Here is a 27,714-nt window from a genome sequence, read left to right on the forward strand (position 1 = left end):
TCCCTGAGTTAGAAGTTGCACATTTGGTCGCTGGCTTGATTGATCTTAACTGGACCTCTGAGGCTGGTGCCCTCCTCACCTGATGAGATTCCCCCTGTACCTCCAGGTGACTTTCGTCAGGTGGCCTGCCAGGCGCGAGCAGCCTAACCTCGGTAGATTTTTGACCAAGTGAAACCTTCTTCCAAATGTGGCCGGACAGCTGACTCAGGACAAACCAATGACTGGAGATGGGAAGGGCCATTTGAAAGGGTGTCTATGAGGGACGCATCCTGCAAGGAGTGGGCACGGTGCTTGTCTACAGAGATTCAGTGAAGCAGGGTGGAGGAGAATGATGGGAGGGGTTCGTGAGTGGTAGTGTGGTGGCCAGTTTTCAGTCGTCATTCCCCAGTGGCCTTGGAGCAGAGGCCTGTGAGGAAATCAACGGAATGAGAGAAGAAAGAAACAAATAGGTAGCTTGGAGAACCTAATTTTTCACAAACTCTTTCCAAAGCTATCATAAGCCTTGCTATGAGGGCAAAAAGATTTTCTACATCATTGTCATTGCTGTAACACACGTTTGAAAAGCAACCTCATCCTTACATTTGGGGTATGGCTTCCCCCTTGCTTAGCTGACTGAATTGCCAGTTTGAGGCTGGACTATTTTTTGGGAAGAACTTTGTCCTCAGTCCTCCTAATACTGTACACTGATGCGATTGAACAACTGATGAGGTTTTTCTTTTAATCAAGCGTTCCATTGGCTGGTTGGAGCTGACCAGTTCGCCTTCTGATTTTGGACTTGGCTCGCGTGGCTCGAGAGGTCACATGTCAAAGAGCGATGTGCGTGTCCACCGAGGTCATAGAATCCTACAAATGGTTGTTCTTGGACAGGTAGGCTATCAGTGCCACGGCAACGCCCACGTAAATGCCAGTCCCAATTGTGATGGAGAGCACAGCCAGGAACAGGGCCCGCCTGGAGCTGGAGCTGGCATGATGGTAGTCGCCCTTCGCCACGCCCTTGTTGGTCTGGAGAGGAACAAATAAAAATAAATTGGTCTTGAACAGTGAGGAATGGTGCACGTCTGTCATTCAATAGTGAAACTGTCTCTTTAACCAGAGCTCCTCATCAACATTTTCTATAAAAGCAGCATTGCATCATAACAATTTGAATTCAATAAAAAATATCTGAAATTAAGAATCTACTGATGACCATGAAACCATTGTCGATTGTCGGAAAAACCCATCTGGTTCACTAATGTCCTTTAGGGAAGGAAATCTGTCGTCCTTACCTGGTCTGGCTTACATGTTGCTACAAGAGCAACTAGATATAGGCAATAAATGCTGGCCAGCCAGCAACGCCAATGTCCCATGAATAAATTTTTAAAAAACGAAAAAAGAGCAATCGGACCAGAGTGCAGATACCTCAGGAGAAGGATAAAAGCAAATTACTGCGGATGCTGGAATCCAAAACCAGAAGAGAAAATGCTGGAAAATCTCAGCAGGTCTGGCAGCATCTGTAAGGAGAGAAAAGAGCTGATGTTTCGAGTCCTGATGACCCTCTGTCAAAGCTAAAAAGCATAGAAAGTGGGAGATATTTATACTGCAGGGTGAGGGAATGAAAGATGAGTCATAGCCATAGAAACCAGGGAAAAGGCTGCTAATGGCAGTCCTTAGGGAGAATAGAAGGTATGAATGGCCAAACGGCAGAGAAGCTGAAATCAGAGGGTAAGCTGTGACAGATGAAGATAAGGGGGGAAGGGGGGAATTGGCTGGAAGAGAAGTAAATTGAGAAAAAAGGGGGAAAGGAGAAGCAAAGGGGGTGAGAAGGTCAGGAAAGTGGGGGATAAAATAGAGAGAAAGGGCGGGGGGAAAGGAAAATAAAGAAAGATAATAAAGAAATAGAAGGTAGAGAACAGTTAAAAATGAAACAAAATGAAAACATAGGGAAACAGTCAAGAGGCCGATATTGAAAACAATCCTCTCCTGTCAACTTCACTGGTTTCTGCACTGGATGCAGGGAGCCAACTCGGAGAACTTTCTCTGAATTCTACCTCCTCTGTGATTCTTCACGGAACTGAAGTATCAAATTGGAATGTATCCTGCGTGGATACTGTCAACTGCATCAGCTGGGCTTCATTGCATGTGATGTTCGTGTTGGGCCTGTAAGTTCATTGCTGCCTTGGATGTCAATCAGGGTGTCGTTGCCACCACTGAGGGAGTGCTGCACTGTTGGAAGTGTTGCTAAACCAGAGCTTTGTCCGTTTTGCCAGGTATTTTTATTTATTTATTGGACATGAGCGTCACTGGCTGACCAGCATTTATTGCCCATCCCTAGTTGCCCTTGAGGGGAATTGAGAGTCAACCACATTGCTGTGGGTCTGGAGTCACATGTAGGCCAGACCAGGTAAAGATGGCAGATTTCCTTCCCTAAACGACATTCGTGAACCAGACGGGTTGTTCCGACAATCGACAATGGTTTCATGATCATCAGTAGATTCTTAATTTCAGATTTTTTAAATGGAATTCAAATTCCACCATCTGCAGTGGTGGGATTCAAATCCGGGTCCCCAGAACATGAGCTCAGTTTCTGGATTAATAGTCCAGCAATAATGCCACTAGGCCACCGCCTCCCCGTTGATGGTGAAAGATCCCCGGGTACCAGGTTCGCAAGAGTATTAAGGGTGTTCTCCCCAGTATTTATCCTCGAACTTAACATCACCAAAACCGATCATGTGATTGTTATTACTTTGCTGTCTGGGGATCTTGCTGTGTTTCTACAAATGTATAAAATGAAAAAGAGTGGCTAAAGTAAACATTGGTCCTTTAGAGGATGAGAAGGGGGATGTAATAACTGGAAATTAGAAAATGGCTGAGGCATTGAACAGGTATTTTGTGTTGGTCTTCACAGTGGAAGACACAAATAACATGCCAAAAATTGATGACAGGAAGGCTATGGTAGGTGAGAACCTAGAAACTATCATTATCACGAAAGAGGTAGTGTTGGGCAAGTTAATGGGGCTAAAGATAGACAAGTCTCCTGGTCCTGATGGAATGCATCCCAAGGTACTAAAAGAACAAAGAACAAAGAACAGTACAGCACAGGAAACAGGCCCTTCGGCCCTCCAAGCCTGTGCCGCTCCTTGGTCCAATTAGACCAATCGTTTGTATCCCTCCATTCCCAGGCTGCTCATGTGACTATCCAGGTAAGTCTTAAACGATGTCAGCGTGCCTGCCTCCACCACCCTACTTGGCAGCGCATTCCAGGCCCCCACCACCCTCTGTGTAAAAAACGTCCCTCTGATGTCTGAGTTATACTTCGCCCCTCTCAGCTTGAGCCCGTGACCCCTCGTGATCGTCACCTCCGACCTGGGAAAAAGCTTCCCACTGTTCACCCTATCTATACCCTTCATAATCTTGTATACCTCTATTAGATCTCCCCTCATTCTCCGTCTTTCCAAGGAGAACAACCCCAGTCTACCCAATCTCTCCTCATAGCTAAGACCCTCCATACCAGGCAACATCCTGGTAAACCTTCTCTGCACTCTCTCCAATGCCTCCACGTCCTTCTGGTAGTGCGGCGACCAGAACTGGACGCAGTACTCCAAATGTGGCCTAACCAGCGTTCTATACAGCTGCATCATCAGACTCCAGCTTTTATACTCTATACAAAGTCCTATAAAGGCAAGCATACCATATGCCTTCTTCACCACCTACTCCACCTGTGTTGCCACCTTCAAGGATTTGTGGACTTGCACACCTAGGTCCCTCTGTGTTTCTATACTCCTGATGACTCTGCCATTTATTGTATAACTCCTCCCTACATTATTTCTTCCAAAATGCATCACTTCGCATTTATCCGGATTAAACTCCATCTGCCACCTCTCCGCCCAATTTTCCAGCCTATCTATATCCTGCTGTATTGCCCGACAATGCTCTTCGCTATCTGCAATGAGATGGCGGGAGAAATAGCAAATGCACTAGTGGTAATTTACCAAAATTCGCTGGACTCTGGGGTGGTTCCCACAGATTGGAAAACAGCAAATGTGACGCCACTGTTTAAAAAAGGAGGTAGACAAAAGGCAGGTAACTATGGGTCGGTTAGCTTAACTTCTGTAGCAGGGAAAATGCTTGAATCTGTCACCAAGAAGAAATAGCGAGACATCTGGATATAAATTGTCCCATTGGTAAGACACAGCATGGGTTCATGAAGGAAAGGTCATGTTTGACTAATTTGGTGGAATTCTTTGAGAGCATTACATGTACAGTGGACAATGGGGAACCTGTGGATGTGGTGTATCTGGATTTCCAGAGGACATTTGACAAGGTGCCGCACCAAAGACTGCCCCATAAGATAAAGGTGCACGGTGCTACAGGTAATGTATTAGCATGGATAGAGGATTGGTTAACTAACAGAAAGCAAAGAGTGGGGGTAAATGGGTGTTTTTCTGGTTGGTGATCAGTGACTAGTGGTGTGCCTCAGGGATCAGTGTTGGGACCGCAATTGTTTATGATTTACATAGATGATTTGGATTTGGGGACCAAGTGTAGTGTGTCAAAATTCAGAGAGGACACTAAGATGGGTGGCAGAGCAAAGTGTGCAGAGGACGCTGAAAGCCTGCAAAGGGATATAGATAATCTAAGTGAGTGGGCGAGGGTCTGGCAGATGGAGTACAATGTTGGTAAATGTGAGGTCATCCATTTTGGTAGGAATAACAGCAAAATGGACTATTATTTAAATGGTAAAAAATTGCAGCATGCTGCTGTGCAGAGGGACCTGGGTGTCCTTGTGCAGGAATCTCAAGGAGTTGGTTTGCAGGTGCAGCAGGTAATTAAGAAGGCAAATGGAATTTTGTTCTTCATTGCTAGAGGGATGGAGTTTAAAAACAGCGAGGTTATGTTGCAGCTGTATAAGGTGCTGGTGAGGCCACACCTGGAGTACTGTGTATAGTTTTGGTCTCCTTACTTGAGAAAGCATATACTGGCACTGGAGGGGGTGCAGAGGAAATTCACTAGGTTGATTCCAGAGTTGAGAGGGTTGGCTTATGAGGAGAGACTGAGTAGACTGGGGCTATACTCATTGAAATTCAGAAGAATGAGGGGAGAGCTTAGAGAAACATATAAGATTATGAAGGGAATAGATAAGATAGAAGCAGGGAAGTTGTTTCCACTGGCAGGTGAAACTAGAACTCGGGGCATTGCCTCAAAATAAGGGGAAGCAGATTTAGGACTGAGTTGAGGAGGAAATTCTTCACACAAAGGGTTGTGAATCTGTGGAATTCCCTGCCCAGTGAAGCAGTTGAGGCTACCTCATTGAATGTTTTTAAGGCAAGGATAGATAAATTTTTGAACAGTAAAGGAATTAAGGGTTATGGTAAGCGGGCGGGTAAATGGAGCTGAGTCCACAAAAAGATCAGCCATGATCTTATTGAATGGCGGAGCAGGCTCGAGGGGCCAGATGGACTGCTCCTGCTCCTAGTTCTTATGTTCTTATGTTATGTTCTTATGAAAGCTGACTGGTACATCCCCCGAGTTTAAAACAACTGCACTTCCAAAGGTTTTCACAGGCTGTATAGTGCTTTGGGATGTCCCAAAGTTGTAAAAGGTGCTGTGGAAATGGAAGTCTCTCTTCCTCTCTCTCGCTCTCTCTCTTTCTCCCTTTCTTCTCCAGCTGATAATATTATGGAATGACAGGTTTTAATTATTCATGCACACTCTCTGCAGCTGCCTCAAATGTAAATAAGTCATATTTATGGCGTAAAGATTGTTACAAAAATAACTGCAGAGCAGCGATCAAGCTGCAATATTTGACTCTTTCCTGGCTGGAATCGGTTTGATATTTTCAGTCTACCTGCTGCACAATATAAAGCAAAGAGAACTGACTCTGAGACGGGGTGCATGAAAGAGATAGAGGGCGGGACTTTCAGGCCGCACTCACTCCAAGAGCGGAAATTCGTGCCTGACGTCAATGGACCTTTGCATGGTCCGCCGAATATTCTGTCCCACCCGCTACAATTTCCGTGACAGTCGTGACGGGAAAATTCCGCCCAGAGAATCTGGTGAACTGGTGTGATGACAATAATCTCTCCCTCAATGTCAGTAAAGCGAAGGAGATTGTCATCGACTTCATGAAGCGTAAAGGAGAACATGCCCCTGTCTACATCAACGGTGATGAAGTGGAAATGGTCAAGAGCTTCAGATTTCTAGGTGTTCAGATCACCAACAGTCTGTCCTAGTCCCCTCGTGCTGACACTGTAGTTAAGAAAGCCCACCAACACCTCTACTTTCTTAGGAGGCTAAGGAAATTTGGCATGTCAGCTACGACTCTCATCAATTTTTACAGATGCACCATAGAAAGCATCCTTCCCGGATACATCACAGCTTGGTATGGCTCCTGCTCTGTCCAAAAGACTGCAAGAAACTCCAAAGGGTTGTGAACGTAGCCTAGTCCATCACGCAAACCAGCCTCCCATCCATTGACTCTGTCTATACTTCCCGCTACCTCAGAAAAGCAGCCAGCATAATCAAGGAGCCCACGCACCCGGGACATACTCTCTTCCACCTTTTTCCATCGGGAAAAAGATACAAAAGTCTGAGGTCATGTACCAACTGACTCAAGAACAGCTTCTTTCCTGCTGCCATCAGACTTTTAACAAAGAACAAAGAACAAAGAACAATACAGCACAGGAACAGGCCTTTCGGCCCTCCAAGCCCGCGCCGCTCCCCGGTCCAGGATTGAATCCTGAATCCAGGATCCCCGCCCAATTTTCCAGCCTATCTACATACCAATATCCTATCCACCGAGCTGTCCCTCACAGCTACGATGCTTTGTTCATCACAACCTATTAACTCACCCCCACCCCCCCATTCCAGACCATGTGATCTCCAGGTTTTGAATGGACCTACCATATATTAAGCTGATCTTTCTCTACACCCTAGCTATGACTGTAACATTACATTCTGCACCCTCTCCTTTCCTTCTCCCCTATGTACCCTATGAACGGTATGTTTTGTCTGTATAGCGTGCAAGAAACAATACTTTTCACTGTATTCCAATACATGTGACAATAATAAATCAAATCAAATCAAAATGCAGGCCCTCAAGTAAATCCCTGGGAGGTGAGGAAGTGGGGGGCGGTGGGAGAGGCTGGGGAATAGGCTGATCAGAATAGAAATGCTATGGTCTTTCGGTACTTTAATTCTAATCAAAAACCCAATTCAATCGAATCCAATTTATGGTCCCCACGTAAGGGACTAACAAGGTCCAAGCTGACAAGATGAGACATTGCACACCATCCCGGGCTTGATCTAACGCTTCATCTTAGCCAAAAGGCCAAGATGGCTTTGGAAAATTGCATCAGGTAAGGTCTCAGTTTAACCTGATTGGTTACCCTGATTCTTTACCCTAGCTTTGGCAAATCACCATCGCAAGCGCCAGCACACCCCAAGTGCAATGGGCTAGCCTCGCCACCTGCCTGATTTGCAAAGATGAAATGCCAGATCAAGCGTAAGATGGGGTGCGATGCCTTATCTTGTCAGCTTGGATTTTGTTTGTCTCTCTTGTGGGGACCATGAATTGGATTCAATTGGAAGTTGAATTTGGTTTTTGGAGGAAGCAAGGAATGGATTCGGGTTTGCTCGGTCCACTTTGAACTTTGGCTTTGTAACTTCAAGGATGGAGTAAAAACATTAAAAAAACAATGTTATGAAGGCGGGAGGAACTTGATTTTGAAAGAATAATTACATTGGCATTGGTTGCTGAAGACACCAGGGTGAGGTCACGGTGGACTAATTTAGCAGATGGGTCAGAAGATGAATTGGGTCCTACACTTCTGTACATGAGAGTTATAGGGCCTGAAAAATGGCCCGGTCCATTCTTGAGTTGGACATTTTTCAGGGATCCTTGGGGCGCAGGATATTGGGCCCTGAAATTGGGCTGCGTTGTACCTGTTCTCTAATCGTAAAAGGGCACAAAGAAGTCTGATTTCTACCTGTACAATTCTTCCACAAAGCACCATAAAGACAAGACAGTGTTATCCTGGAAAATGGCGAGCCACATGTACACAAAAGTGATGTATGACACACAACTGTCTTTGTGTTGAGTCAGTGATGAATAAAACTACTAAATCATTTTTTTATGAGCCATTGGATTAACCCACTCCGTCATCTCTCACGCGACACACAGCTATAGCAGCTGCTCTATTTAATTGTCGGGAGGTCATTGCAGAATCCAGAAATACTTCACGCCTGGTTGTTTGGGGGTCACACAAATAGCTGAGGAAGATTGAATTCAAGCAGAGATTCAGCATAATCCAAGGTTGGTGAGGTAGTGTGAAGGGCTCCTTTCTCTATTGATTCACATTTGTCTCTGTCAGATGCCGTCTGTTCAATTCGCTTTCTGCGTCTGTTGGCTAGAATCAAAATGTGAATCATATGTTGGCCTCCGAACACTTCCTCAGCCGGCCAAGGCATTTTGTGCTTACACAGCCAGATCCTGTCTCTGTGCGTTAGCTCTAATGGAAAGTGGATGTGATGGAGGGCACTGATTGGATTTTTGTCCTGCCTGACCTCTCAGATAAAGATCCCAGAACAAAGGTTCAGGACGTAGCAGCCCGCTTGCTCGGCACCCCATCCACCACCTTGAACATTCACTCCTTCCAACACTAGCGCACAATGGCAGCGGTGTGTGCCGTATGCAAGATGCACTGCCGCAACTCACGAAGGCTCCTTCAACAGCACCTTCTACCAACCTAGCAAGACAAGGGCAGCCGGCACACGTGAATGTCACCAACTGCAAACATCTCGACTTGGAACTGTATCGCCAGCTGTCACTGGGTCAAAATCCGGGAACTCTCTCCCTAACAGCGCTGTGGGTGTGCCTACACCAGATGGACTGCAGCAATTCAAGAAGACAGCTCGCCACCACCTTCTTAAGAGCAATTAAGGATGGGCAATAAACGCTGCCATGCCAATGACACTCACATCCCATAAAGAATCTTAAGAAATCACTATTGTGTCAAGAAGGTGTCCTGACCTACGTTTATTCCTAATCCAACATCATTTAAAAAAGGTTATTGGGTCATTATCCCTGTTACTGGGATCTTACTGTGCACAAATTGGCTGGTATTTTGTGCGCACCACAACAGTAACTACACTTGAAAGTACTTCAGCTGCTGTAAAATACTTTGGAACACCCTAAGTTTTTTTTATTCATTCGTGGGACATGGGTGTCGCTGGCTGGCCAGCATTTATTCCCCATCTGAGAAAGTGGTGATGAGCTGTCTTCTTGAATCGCTGCAGTCCATGTGCTGTGGGTTGACCCACAATGCCGTTAGGAAGGAAATTCCAGGATTTTGACCCAGTGACTGCGAACGAACGTAGATATATTTTCAAGTCAGGATGGTGAGTGGCTTGGAGGGGAACTTGCAAGTGGTGGTGTTCTCATTTATCTGCTGCCCTTGTCCTTCTTAATGGAAGTGGTCGTGGGTTTGGAAGGTGCTGTCTAAGGTTCTTTGGTGAATTACTGCAGTGCATCTTGTAGATAGTACACACTGCTGCTACTGAGCACCGGTGGCGGAAGGACTGGATATTTGTGGATGTGGTGCCAATCAAGTGGGCTGCTTTGTCCTGGATGGTGTCAAGCTTCTTGAGTGTTGTTGGAGCTGCACCCATCCAGGCAAGTGGGGAGTATTCCATCATGCGCCTGACTTGTGCCTTGTAAATGGTGGATAGGCTTTGGGGAGTCAAGAGGTGAATTACTCAGCACAGCATCCCTAGCCTCTGAGCTGTTCTTGAATCCAAGAAAGGCAACCCACAGAGCAATTGGCTGACTATCGACATAAAGGATAGGGGGCCAAACTGCCCCCTTGGATGATTGTAGGGTGAGATATTGTGGTGAACCATTGTTGGTTCCCACCAGGTAGTACTGAGCCATGGTCTGGCCAGTACTATGAGTCTGTAGATATGTTACTGTTGGGGTTAGGGTTGGGCTGTTCTACCTGTTAATATAGTCCTTATGGTATACCCCAGTCGGCTCTGCCTCCTGCGAGAGGTATAAAGGTCACTGCTCTGCCTGGTGACGCTTTAGTCTGGGATCGTATACTGTATATGGTAGCTCTGTTATTGTTGGCAATAAAAGCCTTTATTTCCCGAGTACATCCAGCCTCTTGTGTGTTATATCGCGCATCAGATATATGACAGGCAATCTCACACAGCTGGATTGAGGCCCTAAGGTTGGCTGGGGGAAAAATACAATGCAGGGGAGGTGGAAGTGGGGTAAGGTGATGGTGGGTGGAGATCCTGGCATTGCAGTGGCCTGGAGTAAGTTTGGGGATCCTGGGGAGGTGGGGGTTGCACAATTCAGACAGCCCCCATCTCCGTTATCACCCTTGGAATTTGGTAGAACTTACTCAGTTCAGGCTCATGACTAGTTTAGGCTGAAGATGGTATTTGGAGCCTGCATTTACATCAGAAGGCCCTGATCTCCACCTGAAACGGGATCTACTGTCTGAAAAAGTTGGCCCTTTGAAAATGGCACCAGCCACAACACGGGTATTAACAAGGACTCTATAGTTGTCAGCCCCACTTTGAGGTTGTTACTGTACAATTAAAACCAGTGAAAAGTTGAATTGGCCCAGTTACTAATACCTGTATGAATGGTGACAGCATGTAGCTTTTATCCATTTGTCATTGAGAGCTCTACACTCACAGAGAAAGGAGAAGAATTTGGTAGTTGTTCACATGATTTATTCTTTTAATAATCCTGATTACATGCACAATATTAATATCTGAGGACTAAGTACTCAATCTTATAATTCCACCACAAATGGCCATGCCATTGTTTGAGATACATAGCTGATAAGACGTTAAAACATGAAGAGTTTCTTAGCAACCACGTAGGTTCCTAAGCAACAGTCATGTAAATCAATTCAGCAGATAATGAAGACGTACACGGATAAAAGCTTGCGATCCTTTCCCAAGACGTTCGATTTGTCTCCCTGATTGAGAAACCGTGGCTGACCTTGTATTAATTTATTGAACATTTTCAAATTTGCATCGGGTTCAATTTGTTACAGTCAGCGAGATGAATGGAAGTGTGAGATTTCATCCTCCGAGTGCTTAACGTCTTCATAGCAAGTGGTATCAGCTGTGGCGTTCTGATTTGAAAGTCGTGGGTTCAAGTGCCACTGCTGAGAATTGGCCACAAGATCTCGGCTAACTCTCCTGTGCAGGACTGAGGGAGTGCTGCACAGTTGGGTATGCTATCTTTTAAATGAGATGTTGAACTGAGGTTGTGACCTTCCCCCCATTTTAAATTCCCTTTTTTATGTATCCTGTACATGTATCATCTCAATGCAACCTTCTGCCTCTCACACCCAGCCATCTTTTGTCCTTAAAGTTGCTACTTTTTGTTGCAGTTTCTACAGTCCTAACATAGTCTCCCTCCTTCAGCTCTGACGAAGGGCCAAGAGGAATCAAAATGTTAACGCTGTTTTCTCCTCCAGATGTGGCCTGACCTGCTGAGCTTTTCCAGCATTACCTGTTCTGGTTTCAGATTGCAGCATCCTCAGTATTTTCTTTGTGGTAAATTGAGGGCCTATCTGCCCTCACAGGGGGATGTGTACAAGGTCTTGTGGTATTATCTGAAGAGCCAGAGTGTTTTCCCTGGTGTCTTATCCCTCAGGTAAGGTAAAGTCGCCATAGTCCCAGAGGACCATAGGCTTTGAGGGGGAGAGCTGACTGGTGGTGAGGAACCTGAGAATCACCACACCTCAGCCGTGGGGCCTTCATGAATAACCTCAACCGGTACGGGAATTGAACCCACGCCTTTGGCGTCCCTCTGCAACACAAACCAGCCGTCCAGCCAACTGAGCTAAACTGACCCCCTCACCTTATCCCCCAACAAGCATATCATTAAAGCAGATTATCTGGTCATTAGCTCATTGCCGCTTGTTGGACAGTGTGCAATTTACCTGCCTCGCCCGCGCCTGGGATTCTCCAGTCCCGCTGCAGTGAACGGCCGAGTGCCAAATTCTCCGTTCTCACTTGCAGTGGTACGAGACTGGAGAAATCGGGCGGCAGTCTTCACATCTTAAGACGATGATTACACTTCGAGAGTGCTTCAGGAAGAGAAGTTTTCAGGAAATGGAAAGGCCACTTGAATTCTCCATTCTTGGGATGCGGACATTGTTGGCAATGCCGGTGTTTATCACTCAATGGGAGGAGAATGGACAACATTCAATTTGCAGTTAGTGCCAGAGGCAGGCCGGGTGAATTGAAGTTTTCCTGTTAGCAATAGCAGATGGTAATCAATTGGACTCTTGCCCTAAAGGCAGGCTGACTTAACAGATGGGCATTTTATTTTTGTCATTTTGTTTTTGCATCTCTGCACAAGGTTCTGTGATATCTGGTAATAGAAACATAGAAACAAGAAGCAGGAGTAGGCCATTCGGCCCTTCGAGCCTGCTCCGCCATTCATTATGATCATCAAATTCAATATCCTGATCCCGTCTTCCCCACATATAGCCCCAAGAGCTATATCTAATTTCTTCTTGAAATCACACAACGTTTTGGCCTCAACAAATATTTTCCCTCACTGGGATTCAGAAGAGGAATTGTTCCCAGCATGCCCTGGGGGTGAATATGGCCTCCCACTGAGACCCCCCCTCCTCCTCCTTTCTTTCCCAGCAGCCTGTCCCACTCTGTGTGACCTCTGCTCACTCTCCAAGTCATGCTGTGTTCCCAGGGGAATGAACTCATGCCGGGAGCAGCTGGTTTATGCAGAAGCCTTGGAGTCAGCAAGAACTCTTTCATAGAAACATAGAGAATAGAAGCAGGAGTAGGCCATTCGGCCCTTCGAGCCTGCTCTGCCATTCATTTTGATCATGGTTGATCATCAAATTCAATATCCTGATCCCCCATTCCTGCATATCCCTTGATCCCTTTAGCCCCAAGAGCTGTATCTAATTTCTTCTTGAAATCAGACAACATTTTGGCCTCAACTACATTCGGTGGTAGTAAATTCCGTACATTCACCACCCTCTGGGTGAACAAATTTCTCCTCACCTCAGTCCTAAAATGTTTACCCCTTATCCTCAAACTATAACCCCGAGTTCTGGACTCCCCCACCATTGGGAACATTCTTTCTGAATCCACTGTGTCTAACTCTGTTAGAATTTTATAAGTTTCTATGAGATACCCTCTCACTCTTCTGAACTCCAATGAATATAATCCTAACTGACTTAGCCTTTCCTCATATGCTGACACACCCAGTCTCTCCAACTGTACCGGATGTATTGACTTCATTTGTAGAAGTGTTGAATGATCTTCACTTGCTGGATAGATGAAGCCTCAAGCAGAGAGATAGACCCGTGAATCTCTCACAATGTGGGCTGAAGGTTCACTGTACAGGGGGTAGCATCTCAACGTCACAAAGATTTCAGCTGGTTTCGAAAGGTCAGCGGATGGATTAAGGATTTGGGAGCACTGGCAGAGTCCAGGCAATTGCGACCACTCCGAGGGAGGGCCAGCGGGTTCTTTTTTTTATTATACATTCGTGGGACATGGGCGTTGCTGGCTGGCCAGCATTTATTGCCCATCCCTAGTTGCCCTTGAGAAGGTGGTGGTGAGCTGCCTATGGTGGTGTATCAGGGAAAATAAGCCTAAGGGGGCAAGATTCAGAGGCCAGCAACTTGAGAAGGAGTGCAGGAAGAACGTGCAAGGTTATGAGGATAAGGCAGGGGAGTGGGATTAGGCAGAATGCTCTTGCAGCGTGCCCATGCAGATTCGATGGGCTGAATGGCCTCCTTCCGCACTACAAAGATTCTGTGGTTTTGAGTCTTGGAGCATGGGGTGTTGGCACCATGTTGGAGAAAGAAGGGACTAATACCCTCAGGGTGGGAAGGGGGTTCAGGAGGATGGGACCTAAGATGTTGCTGGCCCCTATCAAGCCATCATGGTCAGCTAGCTTTGACATGGGAATGTCGGTTGGGAATGCCATTGTCGGTGGGCATCATTCTTTATGTTTTGTCTTGAAGCATTGAGATGGGAACTCTTGTTAAAAATGAACGAACAGAAATGAAACATAACAAAACACCTTTCACAGCCAATGAGGTTCGATTGAAATGCAGTCACTGTTGACTGAGATTTCGAAAGGAAAGGCTATTTAAAGACATCTAATGCGTGGATAATTCAAGCAGAATTTTCACAGCTGAAACTACGTAAGCACAGAGTGGTCCAACCTCTATTCCACCGTTGACACTGGATTTCCTACAAGGCTGAGGTTGCTGATGTTGCAACTGCAGTGGGTGCACTCACAGAATCATAGATTCCCTACAGTGCAGAAGGAGGCCACTCGGCCCATCGAGCCTGCACTGACAGCAATCCCAGGCCTCATCCCCGTAACCCCATGTATTTGTGTTGTTAATTCCCCATGACATTAAGGGGCAATTTAGCATGGTTAATCCACCTAACCCGCACATCTTTGGGATGTGGGAAGAAACTGGAGCACCTGGAGGAAATCCATGCAGACACGGGGAGAACCTGCAAACTCCACACAGACAGTGACCCAAGCCAGGAATTGAACCTGGGTCCTTGGCGCTGTGAGGCAGCAGTGCTAACCACTGTGCCACCGTGCCGCCCCACTCCTTGCCCATGTTGGTGCACTGCCTGTAACATCACTGCCATTAATGTCCCAGATGCCCGCCTGCATCAAAAACAGCCAATAAAAGAAACTCAGCAAGGAACAAAATCTTACTCCCTGCGCTAGAAACTGTGATGTGGAGATGCCGGCGTTGGACTGGGGTGAACACAGTAAGAGTTTTAACAACACCAGGTTAAAGTCCAACGGGTTTATTTGGTAGCAAATACCATTAGCTTTCGGGGCGCTGCTCCTTCGTCAGATGGAGTGGAAATGTGCTCTCAAACAGGGCACAGAGACACAAAATCAAGTTACAGAATACTGATTAGAATGCGAATCCCTACAGCCAACCAGATCTTAAAGGTACAGACAATGTTGGTGGAGGGAGCATTAAGCACAGGTTAAAGAGATGTGTATTGTCTCCAGACAGGATAGCCTGCAAGTCCAGGAGGCAAGCTGTGGGGGTTACTGATAATGTGACATAAATCCAACATCCCGGTTAGGCTGTCCTCATGTGTGCGGAACTTGGCTATCAGTTTCTTGGCTATCCGAAACTGATAGCCAAGTTCCGCACACATGAGGACGGCCTAAACCGGGATGTTGGATTTATGTCACATACTCAGTAACCCCCATAGCTTGCCTCCTGAACTTGCGGGCTATCCTGTCTGGAGACAATACACATCTCTTTAACCTGTGCTTAATGCTCCCTTCACCCACATTGTCTGTTGGCTGTAGGGATTATTATTCTAATCAGTATTCTGCAACTTGATTTTTGTGTCTCTGTGCCCTGTTTGAGAGCGCATTTCCACTCCATCTGACGAAGGAGCAGCGTTCCGAAAGCTAATGGTATTTGCTACCAAATAAACCTGTTGGACTTTAACCTGGTGTTGTTAAAACTCTTACTGGAAACTGTGAACAGTGATATATACTCTCTGCTAAACAAATTGTTTGCCTTTTTGAAAAATAAAAATAGTTGATATGAAACTTTATTCTGTATTTAACGCCTGTCATTCGTGGGTGTGTGTGGGTATGTGTGTGGGTATGTGTGTGGGTGTGTGTGGGTATGTGTGTGGGTGGGTGTGGGTATGTGTGTGGGTGGGTGTGGGTATGTGTGTGGGTATGTGTGTGGGTATGTGTGTGAGTGGGTGTGGGTATGTGTGTGGGTGGGTGTGGGTATGTGTGTGGGTATGTGTGTGGGTGTGTGTGGGTATGTGTGTGGGTGTGTGTGGGTGTGTGTGTGGGTGGGTGTGGGTATGTGTGTGGGTATGTGTGTGGGTGCGTGTGTGTGTGTGTGTGACGGGATAATATGGAGGGCAGCTTCCTCTGCTGCTGTAAATACAGAAAAGAGGAGGAAGGGCTTGGCAAAGAGTGGGTGAGCAAGAGGTGGCGAAGGCTCATGCCACTGATGCTGGATATTGGTAAAGAGAGGGGAAGAGAGGGGGAGAGAGGCAGCGAGGGCTCAGACCAGTAATGCACTGGGCAGCAAAGCACAAACCAGCACTGGCACCAGCTGACTGGTGCATGCCAATGACATCAAAGGTGGCAGAAACAGTGCAGGTAGCGATGAATGCAGTGTGGGCCAAAACCGCACGTTTAGGAGTTACAGTGATCCTGCAAAATGGTCGGCAGAACAGAAACTGAAAGCGTATCCTCTGGCACCTCCTCAAACCGCTGCTGTTCTCTCAGGGCAGAATGGTACCGGCACATCCGCCCGAGGTCCGTACGGTCCCGCCTGAGACCAATGAAGACTGTCTTTCTCCGAGCCTCATCCACCCCCAAAATCGGGGCGGGCGTGCCAGTAAAATTCCGGCCTCAGAGTCAGGACTTGAATCTGTTTCGATTGCCCGGAGGCAGATTGCGTCACATCACCGTGCGCCACGTGAAGGAAGCCTCCACATTCCTCACTTTCGCTTCAGGGTCGCACAGGGTCCCTGGCAAGCTGAGGCACAACTAATGTCACAGACCCGAAACATCTCCAGTCAGGGCTCTGTGAAGGAAATTCACAAAATCTATTGCCGTGGTGCCTCAGGGCAGGGGTGAATGCAGAAGGTTCATTTCATTTGAGGCTGCTGGATTGCAATTTAATATCTTTCTGAATTTTGCAGTGTTATCTACCTTCATTGTAATGCAGTCCTCGGGAGCTGGACTATAATGAGGAAAGTGCTGGAGTGCACATCCCACAACATTGCATAAAATTAAACCAAGGTCCAATAGCTTTCAAACAGAGACTTTGCAATTTAATGAGTATCTCTGCTGGCCAGCTGAATATTACCCACACACTACACGTCCTCCTCAATAATATCAGGCAGATTCATAATCGCTGTTTTCACATGGAGCTATTTAGTTGTGGGAATGCTGTTTTTTGCACAAAGGATTAAGAAAGCCCACCAATGCCTCTATTTTCTCAGGGGGTGAAGGAAATTCGGCATATCCACTACGACTCTCACCAATTTTTATAAATACGCCATAGAAAGCATTATTTCCAGTTGTATCACAGCTTGGTATGGCTCCTACTGTGCCCAAGACTGTAAGAAAGGGTTGTGAATGTAGCCCAGCCCATCACGCAAACCAGTCTCCCATCCATTGACTCTGTCTACACTTCCTGCTGCCTCGGCAAAGCAGCCAGCATAATCAAGGACCCCACGCACCCCTGGCGTACTCTCTTCCACCTTCTTCCATTAGGAAAAAGGTACAATAGTCTGAGATCACGTACCAACCAACTCAAGAACAGCTTCTTCCCTGCTGCCATCAGACTTTTGAATGGACCTACCTTATATTAAGTTGATCTTTCTCTATACCCAGCTATGACTGTAACACTACAGTTTGCATCCCTCTCCTTTCCTTCTCCCACAGGTACTCTATGAATGATCTGTTTGTCTATATAGCACGTAAGCAACAATGCTTTTCACTGTATCCTGGTACATGTGACAATAATAAATCAAAACAAATCAAATCAACATAAAAATCTGCTGATGCCAAACACCTTGGGATGTTGTTCAAAGGAAAGCAATGCATAATATGCAGGAGGTTGGGGTGTCGACACTTCAGATCCAAGGACCCTCTCTTAGTCTCGTCAATGGAGAACCAGCTTTGCACCCTCCAAGCCACTCTGTCAGGGCTAATATTGCCTACTGACCAGGGTCTCACTTGGTCAAGGTTTGAACCTTCGTACTGCAACCTGACCAATAAGAAGAGAAACCAAACTTGCATAACGTATGAGCAATGCCAAAGCTGTCTGTGGTTCCTGTTCCTTTGTTTCAAGTGTCCTGGCCAACATTCATCCTGTGGAGATGCCGCCGTTGGACTGGGGTAAACACAGTAAGAAGTTTAACAACACCAGGTTAAAGTCCAACAGGTTTATTTGGTAGCAAAAGCCACACAAGCTTTCGGAGCTCTTAGCCCCTTCCCAAACAGTATCACTCAAACACATTGTTATTTGTGGCACCACACTATGTACACATCGTCCGTCCATTTCCTACATTACAACAGCAATTACACTTCCAAAGAAAAAGTACTTCATTGGCTGAGAACTGCTTTGGGACTTCTTGGGGCTGTGGAAGGCTGTATACAAATACATTTAATTGTGTGGAAGTTAAGGTTTTTCTACTACTGTCAGTAAAAATCCAGTGGTAGTTCAGTTCAACATCATTTTCTCTTCAGTTATACACAAGAGGGAAGTAGTCACAGGGGTCAGACAGTCTCAAGCAGGTGTCATTCTTAGCTGGAACACTAGGGGCCCTAGTACTGATCTTTGTAGACACCACTGCAGGTCGGGGGTGGGGGGAGCGGGGATTTTCCCATCCCGCCCGCCATGGGAATCGCAGCAGGTGGGGGGTGGGGAGGGGGGTGGTGGTGGTGGAGCGGAATAATGCAAAGGTCCTTTGATCTTGGGCAGGATTTTCCGGTTTCGCGGTGAGCGCAGCCAGAATCTTTTGGTTGTTCGCACCAGTGGGATTTTCCAGTCACACTGCAGCGAATTGAGATTTGGTTGAGTGCCAAATTCTCCATCCTCGCTTGCAGGAGCAGCGGGGCGTGAATGGCTGGTAATATCGCGCCCCAACCTCTGCCACTCAGAATAGCTGCCCTTTACTCCTACCCTCTGTTCCCTGTCTTGCACCCAGCTAGTTGTCCCTTCGTCCACTTGACCTCTGACCCCATATGCTTGGACCTTATTTATTAGTTTATTATATTACAGAAGGGCTTTTTGAAAACTGGATCAATTACATCCACTACATTATCCTTGTCTACTCTCACTCTCAGAATTCAATGGGGTTGGTCAAGCAAGTCTTTTCTCTTTGAAATTCATGCTGACTATTCATTATTATAGTTTAGGTTTCTCAATGTTCAGCTTTAGAATCATAGAATCATAGACTCCTACAGTGCAGAAGGAGGCCATTCAGCCCATCAAATCTGCACTGACCACAATCCCACCCAGGCCCTATTCCCATAACCCCATGCATTTACCCTAGCTAGTCCTCCTGACACTAAGGGTCAATTTAGCATGGCCAATCCACCTAACCCATACATCCTTGGATTCCATTATTTTTCATACCACTGATGTTAAGTTGGCTGGTTTATAGTTTCCTGCCATGTTCTATGTCCCTTCCTAAATATAGGTAAAACACTGGCTGTCTGCTATATCTCTAGCACTTCCATAACTATTTCTACAAAGTATTTAATATGTGTAATAGTGTCTCTGCTATCTGTAGATTCTTTGAAAAATGCGATGATGCAGTCCGTCTGAACCTGGGGTTTTATCCTCTTAGATTTTGATTAGTTTATTTAATATTTCTCATCTTTTTATTTTAACTGTGGTTGTATCATGTCATCTTCCACTGTCAAATCTACCCAACTTTGTCTCCCTGGCAAATATAGGGTGGCACAGTGGTTAGCACTGCTACCTCTCAGGGTCAGGTTCAATTCTGGCCTTGGTTGACTATCTGTCTGAAGTTTGCACGTTCTCCTCGCGCCTGTGTGGGGTCTGTTGAGTGCTCCGGTCTCCTTCCACAGTGTGGTGAGGTGGATTGGCCATGCTAAATTGCCCCTTACTGTCCAAAGATGTGCAGGTTAGGTGGATTGGCCATGCCAAATTGTCCCTCATTGCCAAAGATGAGTCTGTTAGGTAATGCTAGATTGCCCCTCATGTCCAAAGATGTGTAAATTTGGGGGATTGGCCGTGACAAATTGCCCCTTAGTGTCCAAAGATGTGTAGGTTAGGTGGATTGACCATGCTAAATTGCCCCTCATTTCCAAAGATGTGTAGGTTAGGGGGATTGGCCATGGTGAAGGAGCAGAGTTATGCGGATAGGGTGGGGAGGTGGGCCTACGTAAGATGCACTTTCAGAGAGTCAGTACAGACTCAATGGGCTGAATAGATTCCTTTTGCGCTGTAGGGATTCTGCGGTTCTATGCTTCAAAATACTACTAAGTGGGTAAGTAGTATTTTGGGTAGACAACACACCCGTCAGGACAGAGATTAACTCGTGAATCAAAACAATCAAGAGTAGCTTCATGAGTTTTGATCTAACAAGATACATTGAGCTGAAGGAGTTGCTGCTATTTAATAAAACATTGGTAATCAATGGGTCACTCCTATGTTTGAGGATGAAATGTGATGCTTCCTTCATTTCTAAAGCAGTCCTTGTGACCTTCCACCCCTACTTACTTCGTGTGAAAGATAGAAGGCAGCGATTCCCAAAGGCCAGAAGCAGCACAGCATGGAGAAGACGCTGAGACCCAGATGATCCCTGGGTGGTATCATTAGGAAATTGTCCTCACTTTCTGTCTCACTCGAGTAATCACTCTGCATGGAATCAAAAGGCAAAGCATCCGGTTAATTACATATTCCATCGTTCATCATAAAAGCATTGGGTTAGTGAAAAAATCCAAGACCAAATTAAAGAGTTAATAAATTCATGATTAAATTGCGACGCATTCTGTTTTGTGTTACAGAGGCTTCCAACATGCACTTCAATGCCAACCTCTGGGATATGCAGGAATTCTCAATGCCAGTCACTGTTAATCAGAGATATCTACTAAACAGAAGGCTAAGTGATATAGAACCATTGGCATGGTGGCACGTCAGCACGCTGGCACAGTGGTTAGCACTGCTGCCTCATAGCAGCAGGAACCCGGGTTCAATTCCAGTCTTGGGTGATTGTCTGTGTGGAGTTTGCACGTTCTCCCAATGTCTGCGTGGGTTTCCTCCGAGTGCTCCGGTTTCCTCCCACAGTCCAAAGATGTGCAGGTTAGGTAGATTGGCCATGCTAAATTGTCCCTTAGTGTCCCAACATGAGTAGGTTAGGGGGATTAGCCATGGTAAATGTGTGAGGTTACGGGGATAGGCCTATAGGCCTATACGGGGATAGGCCTATACTCCGTCAGAGTATCAGACTTGATGGGCCAAATGGCCTCTTCTGCACTGTAAGGATTCTATGATTCTAGGAATCTATGATTCTATGGCACAGTTTGATATCTATAAGAATGAAGTCTAGATTGAGGGACATTTAAGTGATTAAAGGGAGCATGTTTGCCAGTCTCAGATGAATTCTTTTAGGGAGGAAAAATCTCAAATATGCGTCAATTCTGGGCCTATTGAGACAGAGGCATTATTGATGCAGTCAATGCACACTTGAGGGGTAGACTGTCACATCATGAGGCTTGGGATAATGAGGACTGTCATGAAGCGGCTGGTCATTTGAAAACCACTCTATTACACAATTTAAAATAATGAACTGGTGCCAACAACTACTGACTTAAATCATCCAATTTGCAACTTTCTTTTTCCCATTTGTTCACGAGTTTTGTTTAGCTAATCTCACACCTCCAATGTCGGGAGAAACTGAGACAGCAATGCAATAGATCCCTATTTAATCCTTTATATCGGAATAGAGGGGCGAGGATGTTATTTAAGAGGCATACACATTAGAATAGCCAATTTATTCACAAGTAAGGATTGATCATAGAAAGGCAGCTTTGTGAAGGTTTTCTTTGCTTGGTGTCACTAATGAGGTAACGTTTGACCATGTAGCCTCCTGGTTTGATTTGAATTAACTTCAAAGGGTGTTGGATAATCCTTTTAATCAACATATAAATTTGACTGACTAGGACACCAGGAGGAAGATTCTTTGGCCTCTAACAGCGTGTTTCCTGCCGGTGGGAGGTGGCGCGTTGTTTGCCAATGGTGGGATTCTCCGGTCTCGCTGCTGTCAATGGGAATTCCCATTGATATCACCCCACACTGGCGGGAAATCTGCGGGTGGGGTTGCGCTGCTGGGGGGACCGGAGAATCCCGCCAGCATGAATGGCTGGAGAATTCCGGCCCAGATGTTCTGGTCTCCATATTGTCAGTTTCGAATGTTAGACAGAAAAATCCTGGTTTAACACATAGGTAGCTACAGAATGTCCCCCAAATCACTCACTGATCCCTGACCCCCTCCGACCGGCAACTAGCCCCCTGACCGGCCACTGCTCCAGGACCCCGTCACTGCCCCCTGAATCCTCAACTATCTGACTACATCCAACCCCGACTACCTCCTGAACCTGCAAACTCCAAAATATACTCTCGACCCCTCCCCCCACCACCTCCTGATTACCCTCCGACTCCCTGAACCCCTGACCCCAAACTACCTCCTGAACCCTTGAACACCTTCCAACTACCCCCCTGACTCCCTGAACCCCCGACGACATCTCTCGATTAATAGTGATTGCCAGTGACTTCCCTTAAACAACAGTGAGTGGCAGATTGTGAGATACTGCAAATATTCCCAACTGCAACATGGGGGAGCAGGATGCAGAACATTCATCAACATGGTCACTTCACAGCCACTGGCAATGCCACCCATGCCCTGCTCAGTGGTCTCAATGGTAGCAGATTTCAGTGAGGGCCTCCTTACCAAAGTGCAGAAATTACAAATATTTTCCCTCACTGGGATTCAGAAGAGGAATTGTTCCCAGCATGCCCCGGGGGTGAATATGGCCTCCCACTGAGACCCCCCCCCCTCCTCTTTTCTCTTCCAGTAGCTTCTGTGTGACCTTTGCTCATTCTCCAAGTCATGCTGTGTTCCCAGGGGAATGGCTATGAGTGAACTCATGCCAGGAGCAACTGGTTTATGCAGAAGCCTTGGAGTCAGCAAGAACTCTTTCATAGAAACAAAGAACAAAGAACAAAGAACAATACAGCACAGGAACAGGCCCTTCGGCCCTCCAAGCCCGCGCCGCTCCCCGGTCCAGGATTGAATCCTGAATCCAGGATCCCCGCCCAGTTTTCCAGCCTATCTACATACCAATATCCTATCCACCGAGCTGTCCCTCACAGCTACGATGCTTTGTTCATTACAACCTGTTAACTCACCCCCACCCCCCCATTCCAGACCATGTGATCTCCAGGGAGAGGCGAAAACCCAGAGTGAAAAACCCCAGGGCCAATATGGGGAAAAAAAAAATCTGGGAAATTCCTCTCCGACCCCCTGAGGCGATCGAAACGAGTCCAGGAGATCACAATGGCCCTGATCGGAAAATGCTTCCAAACCCTAGTCATTTCCACTTCCACGAACACCATATGAATTCCCTGCCCCCGAGACAGGTTCCCAACTATCCGCAGTCTCGCTCTGTACTGGCACCAGCAAGATGATCATAGAATGAAGCCTTGAAACGAGAAACCAGGAACAATTAGCCCGCGCCGCTCCCTGGTCCAAACTAGACCACTCTTTTGTATCCCTCCATTCCCACTCCGTTCATATAGCTGTCTAGATAAGTCTTAAACGTTCCCAGTGTGTCCGCCTCCACCACCTTGCCCGGCAACACATTCCAGGCCCCCACGACCCTCTGTGTGAAATATGTCCTTCTGATATCTGTGTTAAACCTCCCCCCCTTCACCTTGAACCTATGACCCCTCGTGAACGTCACCACCGACCCGGGGAAAAGCTTCCCACCGTTCACCCTATCTATGCCTTTCATAATTTTATACACCTCTATTAAGTCTCCCCTCATCCTCCGTCTTTCCAAGGAGAACAACCCCAGTTTCCCCAATCTCTCCTCATAACCAAGCCCCTCCATACCAGGCAACATCCTGGTAAACCTCCTCTGTACTCTCTCCAAAGCCTCCACGTCCTTCTGGTAGTGTGGCGACCAGAACTGGACGCAGTATTCCAAATGCGGCCGAACCAACGTTCTATACATCTGCAATATCAGACCCCAACTTTTATACTCTATGCCCCGTCCTATAAAGGCAAGCATGCCATATGCCTTCTTCACCACCTTCTCCACCTGTGACGTCACCTTCAAGGATCTGTGGACTTGCACACCCAGGTCCCTCTGCGTCTCTACACCCTTTATGGTTCTTCCATTTATCGTGTAGCTCCTCCCTACATTATTCCCACCAAAATGCATCACTTCGCATTTATCAGGATTGAACTCCATCTGCCATTTCCTTGCCCAAATTTCCAGCCTATCTATATCCTTCTGTAGCCTCTGACAATGTTCCTCACTATCTGCAAGTCCTGCCAGTTTTGTGTCGTCCGCAAACTTACTGATCACCCCAGTTACTCCTTCTTCCAGATCATTTATATAAATCACAAACAGCAGAGGTCCCAATACAGAGCCCTGCGGTACACCACTAGTCACAGGCCTCCAGCCGGAAAAAGACCCTTCCACTACCACCCTCTGTCTTCTATGACCAAGCCAGTTCTCCACCCATCTAGCCACCTCCCCCTTTATCCCATGGGATCCAACCTTTTTCACTAGCCTACCATGAGGGACTTTGTCAAACGCTTTACTAAAGTCCATATAGACAACATCCACGGCCCTTCCTTCGTCAACCATTTTGGTCACTTCTTCAAAAAACACCACCAGGTTAGTGAGGCATGACCTCCCTCTCACAAAACCATGTTGACTATCGTTAATGAGTTTATTCCTTTCTAAATGCGCATACATCCTATCTTTAAGAATCTTCTCCAACAACTTCCCCACCACGGACGTCAAGCTCACCGGCCTATAATTACCCGGGTTATCCTTCCTACCCTTCTTAAATAACGGGACCACATTGGCTATCCTCCAATCCTCTGGGACCTCACCTGTGTCCAGTGACGAGACAAAGATTTGCGTCAGAGGCCCAACGATTTCACCTCTCGTCTCCCTGAGCAGCCTTGGATAGATTCCATCAGGCCCTGGGGATTTGTCAGTCTTTATATTCTCTAACAAACCTAACACTTCCTCCTTTGTAATGGAGATTTTCTCCAACGGTTCAACACTCCCCTCCGAGACACTCCCAGTCAACACATCCCTCTCCTTTGTGAATACCGACGCAAAGTATTCATTTAGGATCTCCCCTACCTCTTTGGGCTCCAAGCATAAGTCCCCACTTTTGTCCCTGAGAGGTCCGATTTTTTCCCTAACAACCCTTTTGTTCCTAACGTATGAATAAAATGCCTTGGGATTCTCCTTAATCCTGTCTGCCAAGAACATTTCGTGACCCCTTTTTGCTCTTCTAATTCCCCGTTTGAGTATTTTCCTACTTTCATTGTACTCCTCCAGAGCTCCCTCCGTTTTTAGCTGCTTGGACCTAACATACGCCTCTCTTTTCCTTTTGACCAGTCCCTCAATTTCCCTGGTTATCCACGGTTCTCTAATCCTACCCTTCCTATCCTTCTTTTTTACAGGCACATGCTTGTCCTGTAGCCCTAACAACCGTTCCTTAAAAGACTGCCACATACCAGATGTGGATTTACCCTCAAACAGCCTCTCCCAATCAAGAGCTGCCAATTTCTGCCTGATCCCAATAAAGTTAGCCTTCCCCCAATCCAACACCTTCCCCTTGGGACACCACTCATCCTTTTCCATCACTATCCTAAAGCTAACAGAATTGTGGTCACTATTTGCCACATGTTCCCCAACCAAAACTTTGAAGACCTGACCGGGCTCATTCCCCAGTACCAGGTCCAGTATAGCCCCCTCTCTAGTTGGGCTCTCCACATATTGTTCCAACAAACCCTCCTGTACACATTTTACAAATTCCTCCCCATCCAGAGTCCCTGCCCTCAGCGATTTCCAGTCTATACCAGGGAAATTGAAGTCTCCCACTACAACAACCCTATATTTCCTGCACCTATCCAGTATCTCCTGACATATCCATTCTTCCACTTCCCTTGGGCTGTTGGGGGGCCTGTAGTACACCCCCAACATAGTGACTGCGCCTTTCCTGTTTCTAAGCTCCACCCAGAGTGACTCGCTACACGACTCCTCCGAATTGTCCTCCCTCTGCACCGCTGTAATATGCTCTCCAACCAATACTGCTACTCCCCCACCTCTTTTGGCCCCTCCTCTGTCTCGCCTAAAACACTTGTACCCTGGAATATTCAGCTGCCAGTCCTGTCCCTCTTTCAATCAAGTCTCTGTCACCGCAACCACATCCAAATTCCTCGTGCGCATTAAGGCCCCAAGTTCGTCTGTTTTATCTGCTATGCTCCTTGCATTGAAGTATAAGCACTCCAGACCCCCAGGCTCAGTGAGGTCGTCCTCCCCCAGAGTGCTCTTCTTCTTTGCCAGCCTTGTCCCAGCCCCAAGCTCGTCCCCAGCCACCACACTTATAGACCTAATAGTTTGATCCCCACCCCCCTGCCATACTAGTTTAAACCCCCCCGAACTGCATTAGCAAAGCTCCCAGCCAGGATATTTGTGCCCTTCCAACTTAGTTGTGACCCCTCCCTCTTGTACAGGTGCCATCCTCTCCTGAAAACTTCCCATTGGTCTATGAAAATAAAGCCCTCCCTCCTGGACCAGTCCTTTAGCCAGGCATTCATTTGAACCAATTCCCTATTCTTAGCCTCACTGGCACGAGGCATTGGGAGCAGCCCAGAGATGGCCACCCTAGTGACCCTACTTTGTAACCTATTTCCCAACTCCCTGAATTGCTCTCTTAGGACCCCCCTACTCTTCCTATCTACGTCATTTCCACCAATGTGTATAATGACATCCGTTTCTTTATCTTCCCCTTTTAATATGCCTCCTATCCGCTCGGAGACATCCGTGGCCCCAGCACCAGGTAGGCAGACTACCATCCTGGAGTCCCGTTCGCCCCCACAGAATCGCCTGTCTGTCCCTCTAACTGACGCATCCCCCACCACTATCGCTCTCCTAACCCCTCTCTTCCCTTTCCGGGCCACAGAGCCTGACTGTGTGCCAGTGACCTGGTCACTGTGTCTTACCCCTGGAGAGGCACACTCCTCCACACTATCTAAAACAATGTACCTAAAACATAGAGAATAAAAGCAGGAGTAGGCCATTCGGCCCTTCGAGCCTGCTCTGCCATTCATTTTGATCATGGTTGATCATCAAATTCAATACCCTGATCCCCCCTTCCCCCCATGTTTCTTGATCCTTTTAGCCCCAAGAGCTATATCTAATTTCTTCTTGAAATCACACAATATTTCGGCCTCAACTATTTTCTGTGGCAGTGAATTCCACACATTCATCACTCTCTGGGTGAACAAGTTTCTCCTCAACTCAGCCCTACCCTTTTTCCTCAAACTATGACCCCTAGTTCTGGACTCCCCCACCATTGAGAACATTTTTTCTGAATCTACTCTGTCTAACCCTGTTAGAATTTTATAAGTTTCTATTAGATCCCCTCTCACTCTTCTAAACTTCAGTGAATATAATCCTAACTGACTTAGTCTCTCCTCATATGACAGATCTGCCATCCCAGGAAGCAGCCAGGTGAACCTTCACTGTACTCCCCCTATAGCAAGCACCCAACACTCCACTCCTCACAGACTTTGTGACTGGCTATAAACTGAAAGATCCATGCATTTGTGTAATTGAAGTTACAGCCAGAGGTAATTAATCGGCAGTTTATCTATAAGCAGGTGATGATCCCTTAGAGGTTGAGGTGGGGGGGGGGGGGGGGTTCGGGGTGGGGTGCGGGGGTGACCTTCCTCCTGTGTGTGCAGCTGTGCAAGTTTAAGAGAGGGCATCAGTTGGAGGGTGAGTTCCAGAACGGTACCACTGGAATCAAGTCACTATCGAATATTGATTAACGCCATGATCTGTGTATTTACGGCAGCCATGGGGTGCACGATGGCACAGTGGTGAGCACTGCTGCCTCA

General features: G+C 46.8%; 1 protein-coding gene across 1 annotated transcript in view; it reads right to left on the minus strand.

Moving 5' to 3' along the window:
- Window positions 1-645: 645 nt before the first annotated feature.
- The window catches only part of syndig1 (synapse differentiation inducing 1), a 39,974-nt gene continuing 12,905 nt past the window's right edge, over window positions 646-27,714 (minus strand). The window contains exons 2-3 of the mRNA XM_078230599.1: window positions 20,277-20,414; window positions 646-1,002 (exon numbers count right to left, since the gene is read on the minus strand). Coding sequence (XP_078086725.1) covers window positions 844-1,002; window positions 20,277-20,414 — 297 coding nt within the window. The 3' untranslated portion in view covers window positions 646-843. The remainder of the gene's footprint in view (window positions 1,003-20,276; window positions 20,415-27,714) is intronic.

Source organism: Mustelus asterias, chromosome 15, assembly GCF_964213995.1.
Source record: "Mustelus asterias chromosome 15, sMusAst1.hap1.1, whole genome shotgun sequence".
Lineage (NCBI taxonomy): Eukaryota > Metazoa > Chordata > Chondrichthyes > Carcharhiniformes > Triakidae > Mustelus > Mustelus asterias.